The sequence below is a fragment of the Aspergillus lucknowensis genome (genome assembly GCF_044049455.1).
Source record: "Aspergillus lucknowensis strain CBS 449.75 chromosome Unknown BJX67scaffold_28, whole genome shotgun sequence".
Classification (NCBI taxonomy): Eukaryota; Fungi; Ascomycota; class Eurotiomycetes; order Eurotiales; family Aspergillaceae; genus Aspergillus; species Aspergillus lucknowensis.
In genome coordinates, this window is record NW_027263572.1 from 181743 (window position 1) to 195410 (window position 13668).

The window sequence follows — 13668 nt, forward strand, 5'->3', positions numbered from 1 at the left end:
CCAGCCTCTTGACTGCACTGTTGCTTCTCCCTCCGCTCCAGAGACACACAGCCAATGATCAGTCCCACCGTCACAAAGTTCCCAACCAGGAATCTCGGCGTGTCGCTCGTGTTGTACCATATCAAGGGGATCCACGCGTTGCATGCGGATCTTCCGTCCTTGATCAGCTTGCCATTCCCTTCGTGTCTCAAGGAGGACTCACGCAATCCAATTCGTTGAGCCCCGGATAATCTTCCGCCACAAACCTCGTTGACCATCGGCTGCACATCTCGTATAAGTATCCTGTTGCCTTGGTGATGGCTGGAGTGCTCCCCAAGAAGACAGGGCCGGATCCCTGCGCAAACCTGCGTGACATGTCAGCACGATCGAGCCTTGCTCACCAAGGGGGAAGCTTACCCATTCAGGTAATACGAAGCCCACTTGAGCCAAAACGGCAGCCCGCCCAGATGGCCAGATCATCGCGGTAAAGAAGCACACCGTCTGCGCGAAGAAGACGATCGCGCTCTGGAGCAGGTTGCATCGCTCATCCAGCCCAGCCCCATTTCCTTTGTCTGAGTCCATTTCTAACCGGGAGAGAGAAGGCTTCTTCTAAGTAACAAACCACAGCCTCACAAACTCCTTCATAAACAGCCAGTACGCCATCGCACGCACCTTTTTCTCGCACCCCCTCGACAAAAAGCTCAAGTACATCTGCGACACCAGGTAGCAACATGGAATACAATATACCCACTGGCCCAGCACAGTGCCACCTATTGCGAAGCGCTCGCAGCCTGCTCTCCCGCCCTAAGAGCATCCCACAGATCTGGAAACTCCCTGAACTTCAAAACGTCGCGGAGTGAGAACCTTGAAATCACCCCCTGTACCATGGCCCCCTTCCCAACGAGCCACCCGGCTATCTTCAGTCGGTTCTTATCAAGGGCAGACCCGCGACGGCCATAGAAAGTTCGAGTATCCAGGGCCAGATGGAGCGCCGTCGGCCCGTGACAAGCCCAGATATATTGTTCCCCCACCAAACTGTGTGCGTGAATATCAACCCCTTTATCCAATAGTATCTCCACAAGATCCGCACTGCCCGCCATCACCGCGAGGTGAATTGGTCGTCCGGTCCATTCATTCCCGACGTATATACCAGTTGGTTTGTAGTGACTGTCGTTCCAAGCGCTTGTAGCCGCGTGGATGTCAGATCCCGCGGCCATCAACATTTTTGCAATATCGGTATGTCCATTGTAGCACGCGGTGTGGAGTACGCTCCACCCGTGATTGTCCGTGATAGTAATATCTGCCCCGTGGGTCAAGAGGACCGCAACAAGCTCACCGCGCCCGCGTCGGACGGCGTCATGGAGGATTGTCGCACCTTGCCATCCCCTGGGCAGCTTTGTATTCGGATCCATCCCGTAGGCTATGAGATGCTGGACCATCTGAACGTTATTCTCACTTACTCCATGGTGCAGGATACTGTAGTCGTACTTGACTGGCTTTTTCAGTGTTTCTAACCAGAATTGCTTGTTTGTATCAGCTGCACTATGACTTGATTGCGACTGATCATTAGCCAGTGGAAGAAGCGCCTGGACCGCCGCCGTGTGCTGCCCAAGCCCTGCATAATGCACCGCAAATAGACCTTTTTCATCCGGTATGGTGGTTGCTGCATCGCATGCTAACAACCCGTCTATCAAGACGACATTGCCGCACTCTGCGGCTAGATGTAGGAGAGTGCGGCCTTGCGGGTTGGCCCGATCGAGAGAGTCAGCCTGTCGTAGAGCCAAGCAGATGCGCATGATATCATTGCCAGCTTCCTCTCTCATATCCCTCAGATACCTAGACCAATGATGCGGGCTAACTGTTCCCGTCGCGCGTTCCACAAGATGTTGCACCATTTCGCTATCCCCATATAGAGCAGCTGAGAGTATTGCGTCGAAGGATTGGCCAGATTCCCAAAAAGGATCGCCATTTAGCTGTACGAGGTCACGGAGAATCGACAGGCATCCCGGAGTGCGGGCTGCTGTCACCATTGCAGTGTCCTCGCCCGGTAACTGGAAGTTCACATCCGCTCCCGCGGCAACAATTTTGGCAAGAATATGTTTGAAACTGGCATATTGATTATCCTGGTTGCTCTTGTCGGTGGAGTTCCGCTTTATCAGACTGCGAACGAGGTTCAGGACTGAGGATTCAGACGGGCGCACTCCATAGTCGAGCAGCAGACTGACTATATCCACAGCAAGTCCCTCAACAGCTGCCTCAAATACCGGAGCGAGGTCCAGATTATTTGGGATAGTGGCTCCCAGATCATAGAACAACCGCGCAATCCTCCATTGCTTATTCTGCAGCGCGATGCCTATTGGTGCTCGGCCTTTCTGCAATTCTTCATCCGAAGGCCGGCTTGTATCACCCAGGTTGGCTCGTCTCCGTACCTTCGCCCTACCGACGGCCGGCGCATTTAGCAGACTCTGGGAAGTAGCGCCGGACTCCGAACCAAGGATAAGCCGCACGATCTTCTCCAAAGTACTCGTGTCAAGATGCTCATGTTGGGACGTTGCCAAGATGTGGATGGGCATACGGCCATCTTGCTCTGCGACGTCCACTGGGCAACCGGTGTCAATGAACAGCTTGATCAATGGCAAGTATGGCCGCATTACCGCGTAATGCAAAACAGTCATTCCTCCCGCATCTCTTAAGCCGACGTCCGCTCCCCTAGAGAGCAGAAGTTTAGTCATTTCCAATGCAAGCTCTGGTTGTGGTATTATGAACATGAACCCACACGCCTGTATCAAAGGCGTTGCGCCGTCGAGGTTGTTGAACATCCCGGAACGCCAGAATTTCCTCGTGTTTCCGCTGTCACGCATCGGTTGATTTACGTCCGCTCCGCCGTCGATCAGAGCCGTAACCGTCTCCAGGAACCCATTGAGGACTGCTTCGTGCAATGCTGTACGTCCAAAAGAGTCGTATTCGTTGGGTGCCGCCCCAGCCTTCAACAGCCATTCCACATAGCGAGGGTCTTCTCGACAGGCCGCAATATGAAGGGCGTTACCGTAGTTCACATCCGCTCCAGCCTTGATCAACAGCTGCACGGAGGATAGCTGTTGGTCTCTGATAGCTGAAAGGAGAAGAACGGACTTCCACTCCACCGGGTCAGTCCGATAGCAGTTAGCAGCTTCTCCAGAGAGGCTAGGTATGATCGATTCCCGCCCATTGATCTCCTCTCCCTTTGTCATCGTTCTCCAGGGATTGAGTGACGCGGGTGAGTCAAACATAGAGCTTCCCCAGATCCGATTGAACTCTGTGTCACCAACTTGTCCACCTGGGGTCTGCAAATGTTGAATCAAGGCATCGAACACCTCCGGATCATCCCCTTCTGCGGCCATCTCAATTGGGAGTGCGCTCTCAGCGTACTCTACTACTTCCGCTATACTCATCTCATATACCACCGGCGCTTTCAGCATTGCTTGTGCGTGGTGCTCTAGTAATTGCCTCACAACATCCGAGTGCCCTCTAGAAACTGCCCAGTGTAAAGCCGTCCAACCGAACGTGCTTCGGATAAGGTGATTAGCGCCCTTGGAGAGCAAAAGGCGTACAATATCGGCGTTCCCTCTGAATGACGCCCAGAATAAAGGGGTCCAATTTTGAATATCCTGCGCGTTTAGGTCGATTCCATTACGTAGGAGTAACTCGGACATTTCGCTATTGCCCCGAGAACAGGCCCAGTGGAGTGCTGTCCATTTATGGGAGTCTATAGCCGAAACTTCGTCACCCTCCGTTAAAAGCGCTTCGGCGGTGTGTGGGAGATTCCAGTACGCCACAGAATGTACCGCCTGGTGATTCGTAGGCATAGATTGAAACATTTCCTCGGCAATAGCCCCGTCGGAGAACTCCGGTCGGTATTGAAGTGCTTGGAAGGCACTACCGCGTAGACCACCATCGCGGAGAAGCTTCATAATCTGTTTCGCCAGCTCCCGTTCATCGTCTGCGCCCGAAATATGCCGACCCCAATTCTTTGCAGCATAGTCCAGGAAAGCTAGGTTCGCCATCCGCTGAGATAATTGAACAGCACTGTTGCACAGGGTAGAGAGATGTCGCATTGTCAGATACCGCAGACTAGTACGCGCGATGTCAAGATTCGTATCCTTTTCTGGGATGCCCCCGGCTCTAAAGAACTCATACGCGGTGGTGTGCACAAGGCCAACAGTATCGTCAATCCGGTCGACCACAACCAGCCCCAGACACGACCGAAGAAGGACATCGGCATTCGGCTCGTTATCGGGGTCGAATTCGTCGGCATCTTCCACGGCGAACGCACAAAGCACCTCTTCCAGCTTTAAACGTCTCTCCGCGTATGTGACCCATCCTAGTAATCGGCGAGCTAGAGAGCTCCGTGATTTTGACTGAGAGTCTATGCGTTCAAGTGTTGCCGCATATGCCTCCTTGATATTAGTCTGGGGTTTTCCGATTGCCTTACGTATCTGCTTGACTGTTGTGAGGTCGAGTGCATCGTCCAGCATTAGTCTCGCGAGAAGGAATCTTCTTCTTATCAGTATAAGTAGCGCATGGCAGGTGGGTTCAGAGAACATACAGATGACTAGATTTTAATACGACATCTCCAATCAACCCACTTTCTTCTTCAATCTCTTCGGCAAAGTCGCTATCCCGGAATCGTGACTCGACATATAATCTCAAATCTTCCGGGTTCGACTCTACCTCAAAATGCGTAGCCAAACGCATCTTCTTCCGAATGTGGGGCAGATCTCGACTCGTTACCAGAACGTTGATACCCGCCGAGATAAAAGTCGATATGTGGATAAGAAGCTCAATGGGGTCTCGGAGCTCATCCAGTGCGTCCAGGATAAGGTATATAGGCTGCGTTAACGCGGCCGTGGCAATTAATTGAGCCACGTTGGTTTCATTTTGTAGTTTGCTGGGATCCTTGCACGCTTCTTTTAACGAAGCCAGCATCTCCGAACTCCCCTGCTCGATTACTTGTCGGAGAAGATGGTGAAGTACGTGAATGGTTCTCTGCTGGTCCTGAGAGGAGAAGTCGCAAAAGAAGTAGACGACCGGACAGTCGGCAGGAACTCGGCTTTGGTGCAGATTGTTGACTAGAATCGAGGCAAGGCAGCTTTTCCCCACACCAGGAGGGCCATAGCACCATAAGAAATCCAAAGATCTTGCAATCCATTGCTGGACTGATTCCCTCGCAATGAACCACGTCCCCGTCCCAGGGCAAGGAGATGGTCGTTGTCGCACCGAAACGGTCGGCTGAGGGAGCCACGTTAGCAAGAGATTCCGATCCTGCTCTCGACTCAATTCCGAGACCTTCTTGTACGTCGCATTACCTGTAACCAGGATGCAAGAGTTTAAGAAATCCGCGAACAGCGACCGATAGTTATTCAACATATCAATATGCACCCTCCACTCTTTCTCATGAAACGGCTGCAGCAGGCGCGATCTCCGCTTCTGCAAATCGAATTGAAGGGCCGAGAGGGCCTTGTAACAGTCCATCAACGCATCATCGCTGAGTGAGGGAGGTCGCTCCGGCAGAAGGTCTGTCGTCTCTGCATCTTGTATGGCTTGTTCGACGCGGAAGAGGACCTCCATGAGCGCTGATACCTCCTGCAGGTACCGTTTCTGTGTCTTTGGTGCATTTTTTACGTCCCGTGCATAGCTGTAGCTTAGCTGGGCGATTTCGGTTGCGAGTTGCAGTACCGATGCGATGTTGACGGCGAGGCCAATAGCTTCGGCCATCGTAGTGAGGTTTCAGTGCAGCAGAGCCAAAGAGGGTCACAGCTCTGAAAGCTGAAGAATGGCGCGGGAACGGGTCGGCTCGTTCCTCAGGACGACCCCGCCAAGTCGACGGTGCCGTTTTCCAGATGGAATTTGATGATTCTATCCTTCGAGAGTAGAGTCCATTGCGTTATAAAGGCATTCAGCTCACGAACAGCCAATGCAGGCAGGCTGAAGCTTAACCCTCAGCCATGATGGAGTCGAATGGTCACCATTGGAGGTTGCGTCTGTCGAAAACTATTTTGGGAAGAAACGAGGCTGTGTTGCCAGCTCGTCACGTGAATACAGCTGCCTCACGCATGACCTCAAACAGGCCCAAAAAAGAGGACAGTTGAGGTGTTGTGAAGCAAAATACCAGGCGATTCCCAAGTAGTAATTAACCGCCAGTCTGTATTCAAATACTCCCACCCCTGTCTGATCGAGTGTTACGCTGGCTTCGGGGACTCGATAGATATATATATTCGCGTGCATCGATCGTAGAAGCTGGGGGGCAGGGTGGAGAAAACAAGACCGCCTATAGAACATTCCATTTGATGATTAGGGGTAGCCATGCTGTAAACAATTGTAATAATGGGAGTCAATATAGATCAATGAGCGATCATTTCAACCAGGGAACTCGAGCAGAAATATAAATCCATGGATGTATCCACTCTATTCCCAAATTGGAGAGCGTCCTCAGAGGCGCTAACCCAAATTGGTGATTCATGTGCATAATTCAATGATGCGAAAGCGAATATCGGGATAATTCAGACCTCACGGTGGCAAGAGATTAGATTCATTGAAAAGCATTCAGGATATCCACAGAGTTCACGCATGAGAGAGGTGTCCTGATCATCTGGTTGGGCAGGAACCTTCGTGTCTCGGTTGCCTGCAACTGCCTACCGATCAGGCACACTCAGCTGGGAGGTTACCTCCACTTTGAATATAAACTGTGTGTCATTGACTCTCAATCGCTTTCTCCAGCTTCAATCCCGAATTGCTCAAGACCCGCACACTACGGTCCGCCCCAACATGCAGTTCGAAACGTGCCCCCCGATCACCTCGGACGACGGTGGAAACGACACCGCAAACGATCTCATTCTGCATCGGACTCCCGTCGAATACCGTCACACAGTGGCCGAGTTAGAGGATGAAGTGAATCGTGTTATGATCGAGGGATGCAAGGTCGACGCTTGTCTAGACCTGTTCCTATTCCGTGTCCTGTGTTATATTCCGGAAGCAGAGAAATCGGCACGCTTTGGGCAGTGGAGATATTATTTCACCACAGCCATCGACATGGTCCCGGATGAGAAGCGGAACAATCTTACCATGGAGCTTCAGAAAAACCTCAATCGATTGCTGCCTGGGTATCTTGGTGATGGGGTCGATGACATCCTGACGCATGCCAAAATAAAGGATCGGCTGCAGAATAGATGGCAGATGATGAAGAAAGACGGCCGAGATGTTGAAGACGAAGGCAAAGACAAAATTTCGAAGTCGCTCGTGGACATTCTCATGGAGAAGCAGTACAACCAGCGTGCTGGGCTGGCCGAAGCTCCCTCTTCGAACGATCAAGCTAGCTTTGTCGAATCTTGTCGAAAGCTACGAAGTTTGATCGAGGATGAGCGCGCCTCAGCTTCGTTTTCTTGCGGCGGAACGATTCATATCACATCCAGCACTCATACTGGGACAGAGAAAAAGGACCTGACATCTTCTCCGCCAGTGAGTATTTTCTGGAACAAAGGATATGATGCAGCAGCGCACAAGCTTGTCCTGCCTACCGATATATCCCTTCCCGGGGCGAGTCCAGAGACCCTACAACAATTGGTTTCCGACTGTGATCCCGCCAGTTTCGGCCGAGGAGAGCAAGATGTGATCGACCCAGAATACCGGAGGGCCGGCAAGCTCAATGCAGACCAGTTTGCGACCAGTTTCCACCCGGCAGATTTCGGGATTCTCGACAATGTCGGGCAGGTTCTCCTCCAGAGCATTAGCACCGAAACGGACAATCAGTTACAGTTTCGCAGGATTAAGGCCGAGCTCTACAAGCTGAACGTGAGGAATCAATCACGTAGCCAAAGCTCAGAAGAAGGCTTACAACTTCATAGGTATACTCCGGTCCATCAGGACTGTTCCGCAAGCACGTCGACACTCCTCGTGCTGCAAATCAAATCGGTTCCCTGGTGGTTTGTCTGCCCTCCAAGTTTACAGGCGGCAGTCTGAGCGTCGAGCACCATGGCCAGAAAGTCAACTTTGACTGGAGTGAGAAGAGCAATACAGTCATCCAGTGGGCCGCATTTTACAGTGACTGCGAGCACGAGATTGAGACCATCACCTCCGGAAACCGTATTACGCTCACGTACAACTTGTATGTCACTGAGCCTATTGGGGGCGTCATTCCGTCGCCCACCGCGACTGTAGATCCGAGGACCTTGTCCATGTATGGCTGGATGAGAAATCTCCTAATAGATGAGGAATTCATGAAAGAAGGTATGTATACCCTTCACACAGTACGGATATTTGCTAATATAGAAGATTAGGCGGCGTCCTGGGATTCTTCTGCTCGCATGCATACGCACACTCCTCGAAGCTTGCACACGCCCAACTTCCTAGGGGACTGAAAGGCGCCGACCTAGTCCTCTACTCAGTTTTGAAATCCCTCGGAGTAGACGTGGACATCCTTCCTATTCTCGAGAGTAACGGGCACTACGGTAAGGGAAACGCCGCGCTAGAGATTACGGGAAAACCTCAACAGCATCGGCAATCTTATATGGATCGGTACGATTGGGACAGGGGTGAGCTTTGCGGCTATCTCGAGCACGGTGGAAAAGCACTCGACCTTGCATATACGGAGGTCCTGCCAAACCCACGTCGACTTAACGAGTACGAAGATATTGACCGCTGTTGGAAACTGTTAATGATGGCGCGAAAAGTAAAAGGCATGGAAGACGCCCTCCAGGGTGCCCGTGCCAATGGACTACCCGTAAATGAAGAAAGCTTCTACAAAAGCCCTGGTGTTCAGGTCGGGATATCACGCCATCCTTATCAAACGCACGATGAAGGCTATGAAGCAGATCTAGACGAAGTAAGTCACTCAAACATCCCCCCATCGGTCTGGGTGTCAGGCGCAGGCTAATGTTGTCTGTAGGTCGTTCAGGATGTGTGGCCGGCCTACTATCTGCCTGGGATTACCTGGATCACGGAACCGAAGCATGAGGAGATGGCATTTAGCCAGATTGCGTACGGCAACGAGGCGTCCATTGGAACTCGGTACTCGTGTGCTGCTCTTCTTGCGGTCATCCCACCGTCGGCTCAGAGGTGTGGCATCCTTCGTCAGGGCTAGCGGACTCCACAGGTAAGATTGACACAACGAAGCCAGGGATAGGAGTACATCTCGAGCGGAAATGACAAGTACCATCTCCTATTGAGTATCCTTGAGTCTAATACGGTCGTGCTATACGCGCGGTGTAGGAATCTTTGTATCCCTAGCGCCATCACACGTAGTCTCTCACCCATGTTTACCACCGTATCGAAAAGACCTCTCAACAGCGGAGACAATGGGATGATATAATGGCGAACCTCGACTCGGAGAATTCAACGGCGCAGATCCCTTCAGCCTTGGATCTTCTGATCATCACCTTCTTCTATCCACCACTTCCAGAAATGAAAACTATTGTAATAACGGCCGCTTCTCTGATGGCTATCGTGGGCCTTGCGCCGGGTAGTTACAACACCACCACAACACCAACACGTGGACGTCCCCCGAGACGGCGAAGGCTAGCCTTCCAAAACTGTGTGTTGGACTTCCCCATGGTGGTCAGTATTTCTTTTCTCACTTGCCCAAAGACACACTTTTCTTGTAGTCAGGTGCGAAAGTTCTCCAACAAGGGAACTCCTAGGGACTACTCTTCCCAAGGAGCTCTATGAATATCCGACTGACTGGGCGCACAACGCATCTGAAAAGACCTCCTGGGCAACACATGGAGGGTGTCCAGGTGGCGAGGCGCAGTGCATGCGCCAAATGGCCAGCAGTGATGTATTCAGGCCATCGGCTGTTGCAGTGTGCCTCACCCATTCGAAAACAATAACTTGCTCCCAACTCCCGACGATAGCAGGTGGACCGATCATCCAGACCCGAGCAGCAACCAAGGCGGGGTTCATCGCGCAGCAATGTTGAACTTCCTCGGCTGGTATCAGTGACGTTGCATCCATAATCGTGCTCTTGAACCGCCTGATTAAAGCTCCTGATCATGCAAGGCTCAATTTTGCGGACTTGAACTCGCAGTGCAAGTCTTTGAAGGCGAACCTCGAGGCAGCCAAAAAAGATTGTGCTGCTCGGTCACTCCCTCCAGCACAGAAGAAAATGTGGACGCGACGCTGGAAAGATGCAATGCGACGCTCGCAAGCTTGCAGAATTATCTGCAGCAAGGGTAAAGCCTCAAGAGAGGGACACCACCCAGGTTGCAAGCAATGTATCGCTTCTCGAACAGAAGGTTGGCGGAATGGAAAGAGGCAATCCTGGTCGAGAGGATCAATATCCTAACCATTTTCTCGATGAATAGCAGGTGAGTTGTCGGCGGAAAGAAAGGAGTATGCGCATGAAGGGGGTTTCGGGACGCGGTAGCTAATATCAAGCAGTGCTTCCAGTGCGAGAGTCGAAGAAAAGCTCGATCTTCTAGCGACAATGGTCAGGAACATACGGTCCACGACACAACCCGCATCGTCCGCAACCGCCCACGCACTTGATTCGCACAGAGCGGAAGAGGAGGCCCGTTGGTTTGAGGTCCGCCATCAACTTGAACAGAAAGGTGTATTGCCCATGAGTCTTGATCAGGATGAGGATTGGATCATTTCGCAAGTCGCGAGTACACCCCCCAATGACTCCAAAACAGACGATGACCCGCGTGGTGAGTTTAATCTATCCTCGGTTTCTGGATTACCCCTGCCTTCTATTCAGGGGCAGGTAAGAGCTCATGCGAACGCCACAGAAGAAGACGAAGCCAATGAAAAGGATTCTGCAGTCCGCGCGGCTCTCCTTGCAGCAGCAGGGCAGAGCAGCTGGGGCCAGGTACTGGAGCTTCTGGAGAGCAAGCGCAATCTCGATGTCCGTAATCCTGAAACAGAATTAGTGTTCTCGCTGGCAGTCATACAACATAGGTGGAATATTGTCGAGAAGCTAGTAATAATGGGTGTCGATCCTGATAGGAAGTCGGCGACAAATGAACCTGCCATCTGTGTCGCTGCTGCCAATCATGCTTGGTCCACGGTCATGCTGCTTGCGGAACATGGCGCCAGCCTCGATCCCGTGAAATCACTCTCTCGCGTCGGCGTGCTATCATACGCCGCTGCACATGGCCACTGGGGCGATTTCGAACCGCTTTTGCAAAGGCGCGCCCATCCAGACGCTGAATCCCTCGAGGGTGACCCGATCATCATTTATGTCGCAAAACTGGAGCGCTGGGACACGTTGAACTTGCTCCTCGATTACAAGGCGAATATGGATGTTGAGGATCGCGAAGGGAAAAGGGTACTGGCGTATACGCTGACATCACTACTCATGCTATGGCCCACGCTAGGAGAGAGAGAAAGGTTCGAAATTGCAGGGGTTGTATCACGTTTGTTGAGAATGGGTGCGAAAGTGGGTGAGAAGGAGCTGGAGGCTCTTGTGTGGACCAGTTGCTCAGAGGAGATGTGGCACGGTGTATTGAATACTGAAGTGACTGTGGAGGATCTGTTGACTCTTCTCAACGGCCCTTCACTCGCCGAAGAACTCGGGCTTCTTTGTATATTAGAAGAATAGATAGACTAGGTCTTGAGACGATCCAGGTCTGGCGACAAGCCAAGAATCCACCACGAACCCAGATAGTCCCTCACCAAGATAATCAGCATTTGTTGATAAAGAAGAGACCTATTTGCGCAATTGTCTCAGGGTACAAATAATCTGACTCATGGACGTGGCTGGAGATGAAAGATCTCAACAGATCATAACCAGCTGCATCTGTGCGGTGTTCACGGGCGATGTTACGTCTGGAGTGCCCCGCTGGGTCTCTTGTGTGATGAATGTTAGTATGGGCTTGCTAAGGCTCAGAAGCAAGTATCTGCTACTCTTCTTGGTCAAGTACTAAACCCAATCCAAAAGATAGATATGTTGCAAGCATCTGACATGGCGATCCAATTCACCGTAGAACAACCTCCATCACCTCACTTCTACTCCAAGCGTCTGTCATACCTTCGCGGTTTATCCCACAAACTCGCCAAAAGCTTTCGCGGCCTGTCCCTGCATTTAGTATAGTCCGTAGTTTATCATGGAAGACGTACCCAGTCCATGGCTCTCGAGCATGCTGCACGGCATGATTCTACCCCTGTCAGGTCAACTTCAAGCCCTATAGCGTGCTGACTTACATCGAGAAGAACCACATCCCCCTTCGTCCAGCTCACCAACGACCTCGTCTCCCTGTCCAAGTTAGCTGCAACTTCCTAGTCCCGAGGAATAGCAGACATACTTGATAATATCAACCGCAGAGTGGAGATACTCCTCGGGAATAAGTGATCCATCACCATACTACATTTCATTAAACCACCGTCCACATGTTATAGAGCGGGGAACGCACAAAAGCAGGCGGCTGGAATCTCCTCTCGGCGTTAATATGTGGCGGCTGCAGCGTATTTGCGTTCAAAGCATTCAGGAATCTCGAAACAATATTGTTGAAGAATGCCGGACGGCCGGTCCCCTCGTGGATTCGCACGGCTATCCCCCACTCATCTCAGCTCCCATACACGTACACAAAACTAGAAAAGGCTGATGCTAACCAGGCAAGACCTGCCACACGCGCAAATCACCGAGCTCATTCTCCGGCGACTGGTTCTCCCACGCCCATGTTGCGGTTGGGAGGCGTCGGATCTCGTTCTCGATCTTCGTTCGTGCTTCCTCGATGGAGTCTGTCTCGAGTACGTGTTTGCCGTATGACTGCAGGACTGATGTTCCCGGGGAGGAGGTTTGGACTCGCGATGTGTTAGGGTAGAAGAGTTGGTATTTGACACCCTGGTTCGGTTAAGGGGCGATGTTTGCGAAGTCAAGGTGACATATTAAGGTACGGACCTTTTTTTCTAGTTGCTCGATGAACTCGGGGTGTTTCTTCTTCAGACGGTCATGGAGGATTATCGAGTTGTTTATTGGCGTTTCGCCCCCTGTCAAGTTAGTTCTTCCTCACTAGTTCTTCCTCACATCCAAGGACAATATACATAATATCTACGTACCAGTCTCCGGCGGCGAAGCACAGTAGAAGAACACATAAGCCGGGTAGTGCGGACTCAGCCCGAACTCGTTGTGCGGATAGACCGGCTGGGTATTAGGACCCTCGTTGGCCGTGGCGACATTGTATGCGTGGATGGTCCGGCGCACAGGATTGCCGATATCCTCATGCGGCGTCCATCCAAAGGCAGCGGCGAAGACGGAAAACTCGTCGGCGTCTGCTAGTTGGAGATCCTTGAAGTAGATTGCGCCGTGGGTTTGGAGGAGATCGTTGATTGTGCCCTGCTGGGTGAGGGCCTTGATCGCGGAGACCTTTTCCGAGATGGGCTGGTTGGGGGGTGTTGGACTTAGGGCTAGGGGGAAGGGAGTGTCTGGGGGGTAGGGTTGTGATAGCTTGACTGAGGGAGTATAGTCTGTGGGCTCGAACAGGAGTCTCGGCCCGTTGACGGGGGGAGTGATCGCAGTGTGCGAAGGGACTTGGACTTGAGCAGCCATTACGCAGGTACTTGTGCTTTTCGAGATGCCCTGACAAGATAAAAGTAGTATATAACATCTCTCCTCGTCCCATATCGGCCGAGTCAGTTTTGTCTCGGGTATGGCGACACACATTGGGGCGAGCACGTCTTCAGTCACGCCATCCGCCACGACACACTTCGCAGTATTCA

General features: G+C 52.0%; 4 protein-coding genes across 4 annotated transcripts; 2 read left to right on the forward strand and 2 right to left on the reverse strand.

Annotated features, from left to right (window-relative positions):
• Positions 1 to 749: 749 nt before the first annotated feature.
• Positions 750 to 5733, reverse strand: BJX67DRAFT_372857 (ankyrin repeat-containing domain protein; the record flags this gene model as incomplete). Its single annotated transcript, XM_071031310.1, has 9 exons — positions 750 to 1409; positions 1440 to 2603; positions 2634 to 2992; positions 3026 to 3074; positions 3108 to 3213; positions 3247 to 3486; positions 3523 to 4009; positions 4046 to 4512; positions 4565 to 5733. 9 exons carry the CDS (start codon positions 5731 to 5733, stop codon positions 750 to 752), a joined length of 4701 nt encoding a protein of 1566 aa, XP_070884945.1.
• Positions 5734 to 6455: 722 nt separating this feature from the next.
• On the forward strand, positions 6456 to 9200 carry BJX67DRAFT_149657 (2OG-Fe(II) oxygenase). The gene is made up of 4 exons (XM_071024776.1): positions 6456 to 7806; positions 7860 to 8241; positions 8292 to 8836; positions 8900 to 9200. Exons 1-4 carry the CDS (start codon positions 6784 to 6786, stop codon positions 9092 to 9094), a joined length of 2145 nt encoding a protein of 714 aa, XP_070884946.1. The 5' UTR covers positions 6456 to 6783; the 3' UTR covers positions 9095 to 9200.
• A 1772-nt stretch (positions 9201 to 10972) lies between these two features.
• BJX67DRAFT_356860 (uncharacterized protein) lies at positions 10973 to 11704 on the forward strand. Its single transcript, XM_071029442.1, has one exon. The coding sequence runs from the start codon at positions 11021 to 11023 to the stop codon at positions 11549 to 11551; it is 531 nt and encodes a 176-aa protein (XP_070884947.1). The 5' UTR covers positions 10973 to 11020; the 3' UTR covers positions 11552 to 11704.
• A 36-nt stretch (positions 11705 to 11740) lies between these two features.
• Positions 11741 to 13511, reverse strand: BJX67DRAFT_356861 (taud/tfda taurine catabolism dioxygenase). The gene is made up of 8 exons (XM_071029443.1): positions 13009 to 13511; positions 12851 to 12939; positions 12562 to 12793; positions 12363 to 12499; positions 12255 to 12313; positions 12154 to 12205; positions 12070 to 12107; positions 11741 to 12022 (listed from the first exon to the last, which is right to left on the reverse strand). Exons 1-8 carry the CDS (start codon positions 13496 to 13498, stop codon positions 11959 to 11961), a joined length of 1161 nt encoding a protein of 386 aa, XP_070884948.1. The 5' UTR covers positions 13499 to 13511; the 3' UTR covers positions 11741 to 11958.
• Positions 13512 to 13668: the final 157 nt, after the last annotated feature.

Bases quoted from the DNA above. Each gene is read 5' to 3' on its own strand.
- BJX67DRAFT_356860 (XM_071029442.1), top strand. From the start codon at position 11,021: ATGCTGCTTGCGGAACATGGCGCCAGCCTCGATCCCGTGAAATCACTC.
- BJX67DRAFT_149657 (XM_071024776.1), top strand. From the start codon at position 6,784: ATGCAGTTCGAAACGTGCCCCCCGATCACCTCGGACGACGGTGGAAAC. The intron at 7,807-7,859 runs GTGAGGAATCAA...ACAACTTCATAG, and splicing joins CCGAGCTCTACAAGCTGAAC to GTATACTCCGGTCCATCAGG. The intron at 8,837-8,899 runs GTAAGTCACTCA...TGTTGTCTGTAG, and splicing joins ATGAAGCAGATCTAGACGAA to GTCGTTCAGGATGTGTGGCC.
- BJX67DRAFT_356861 (XM_071029443.1), bottom strand. From the start codon at position 13,498: ATGGCTGCTCAAGTCCAAGTCCCTTCGCACACTGCGATCACTCCCCCC. The intron at 12,940-13,008 runs GTACGTAGATAT...CTAACTTGACAG, and splicing joins TGCTTCGCCGCCGGAGACTG to GGGGCGAAACGCCAATAAAC. The intron at 12,108-12,153 runs GTAAGTCAGCAC...TGACAGGGGTAG, and splicing joins GGGATGTGGTTCTTCTCGAT to AATCATGCCGTGCAGCATGC.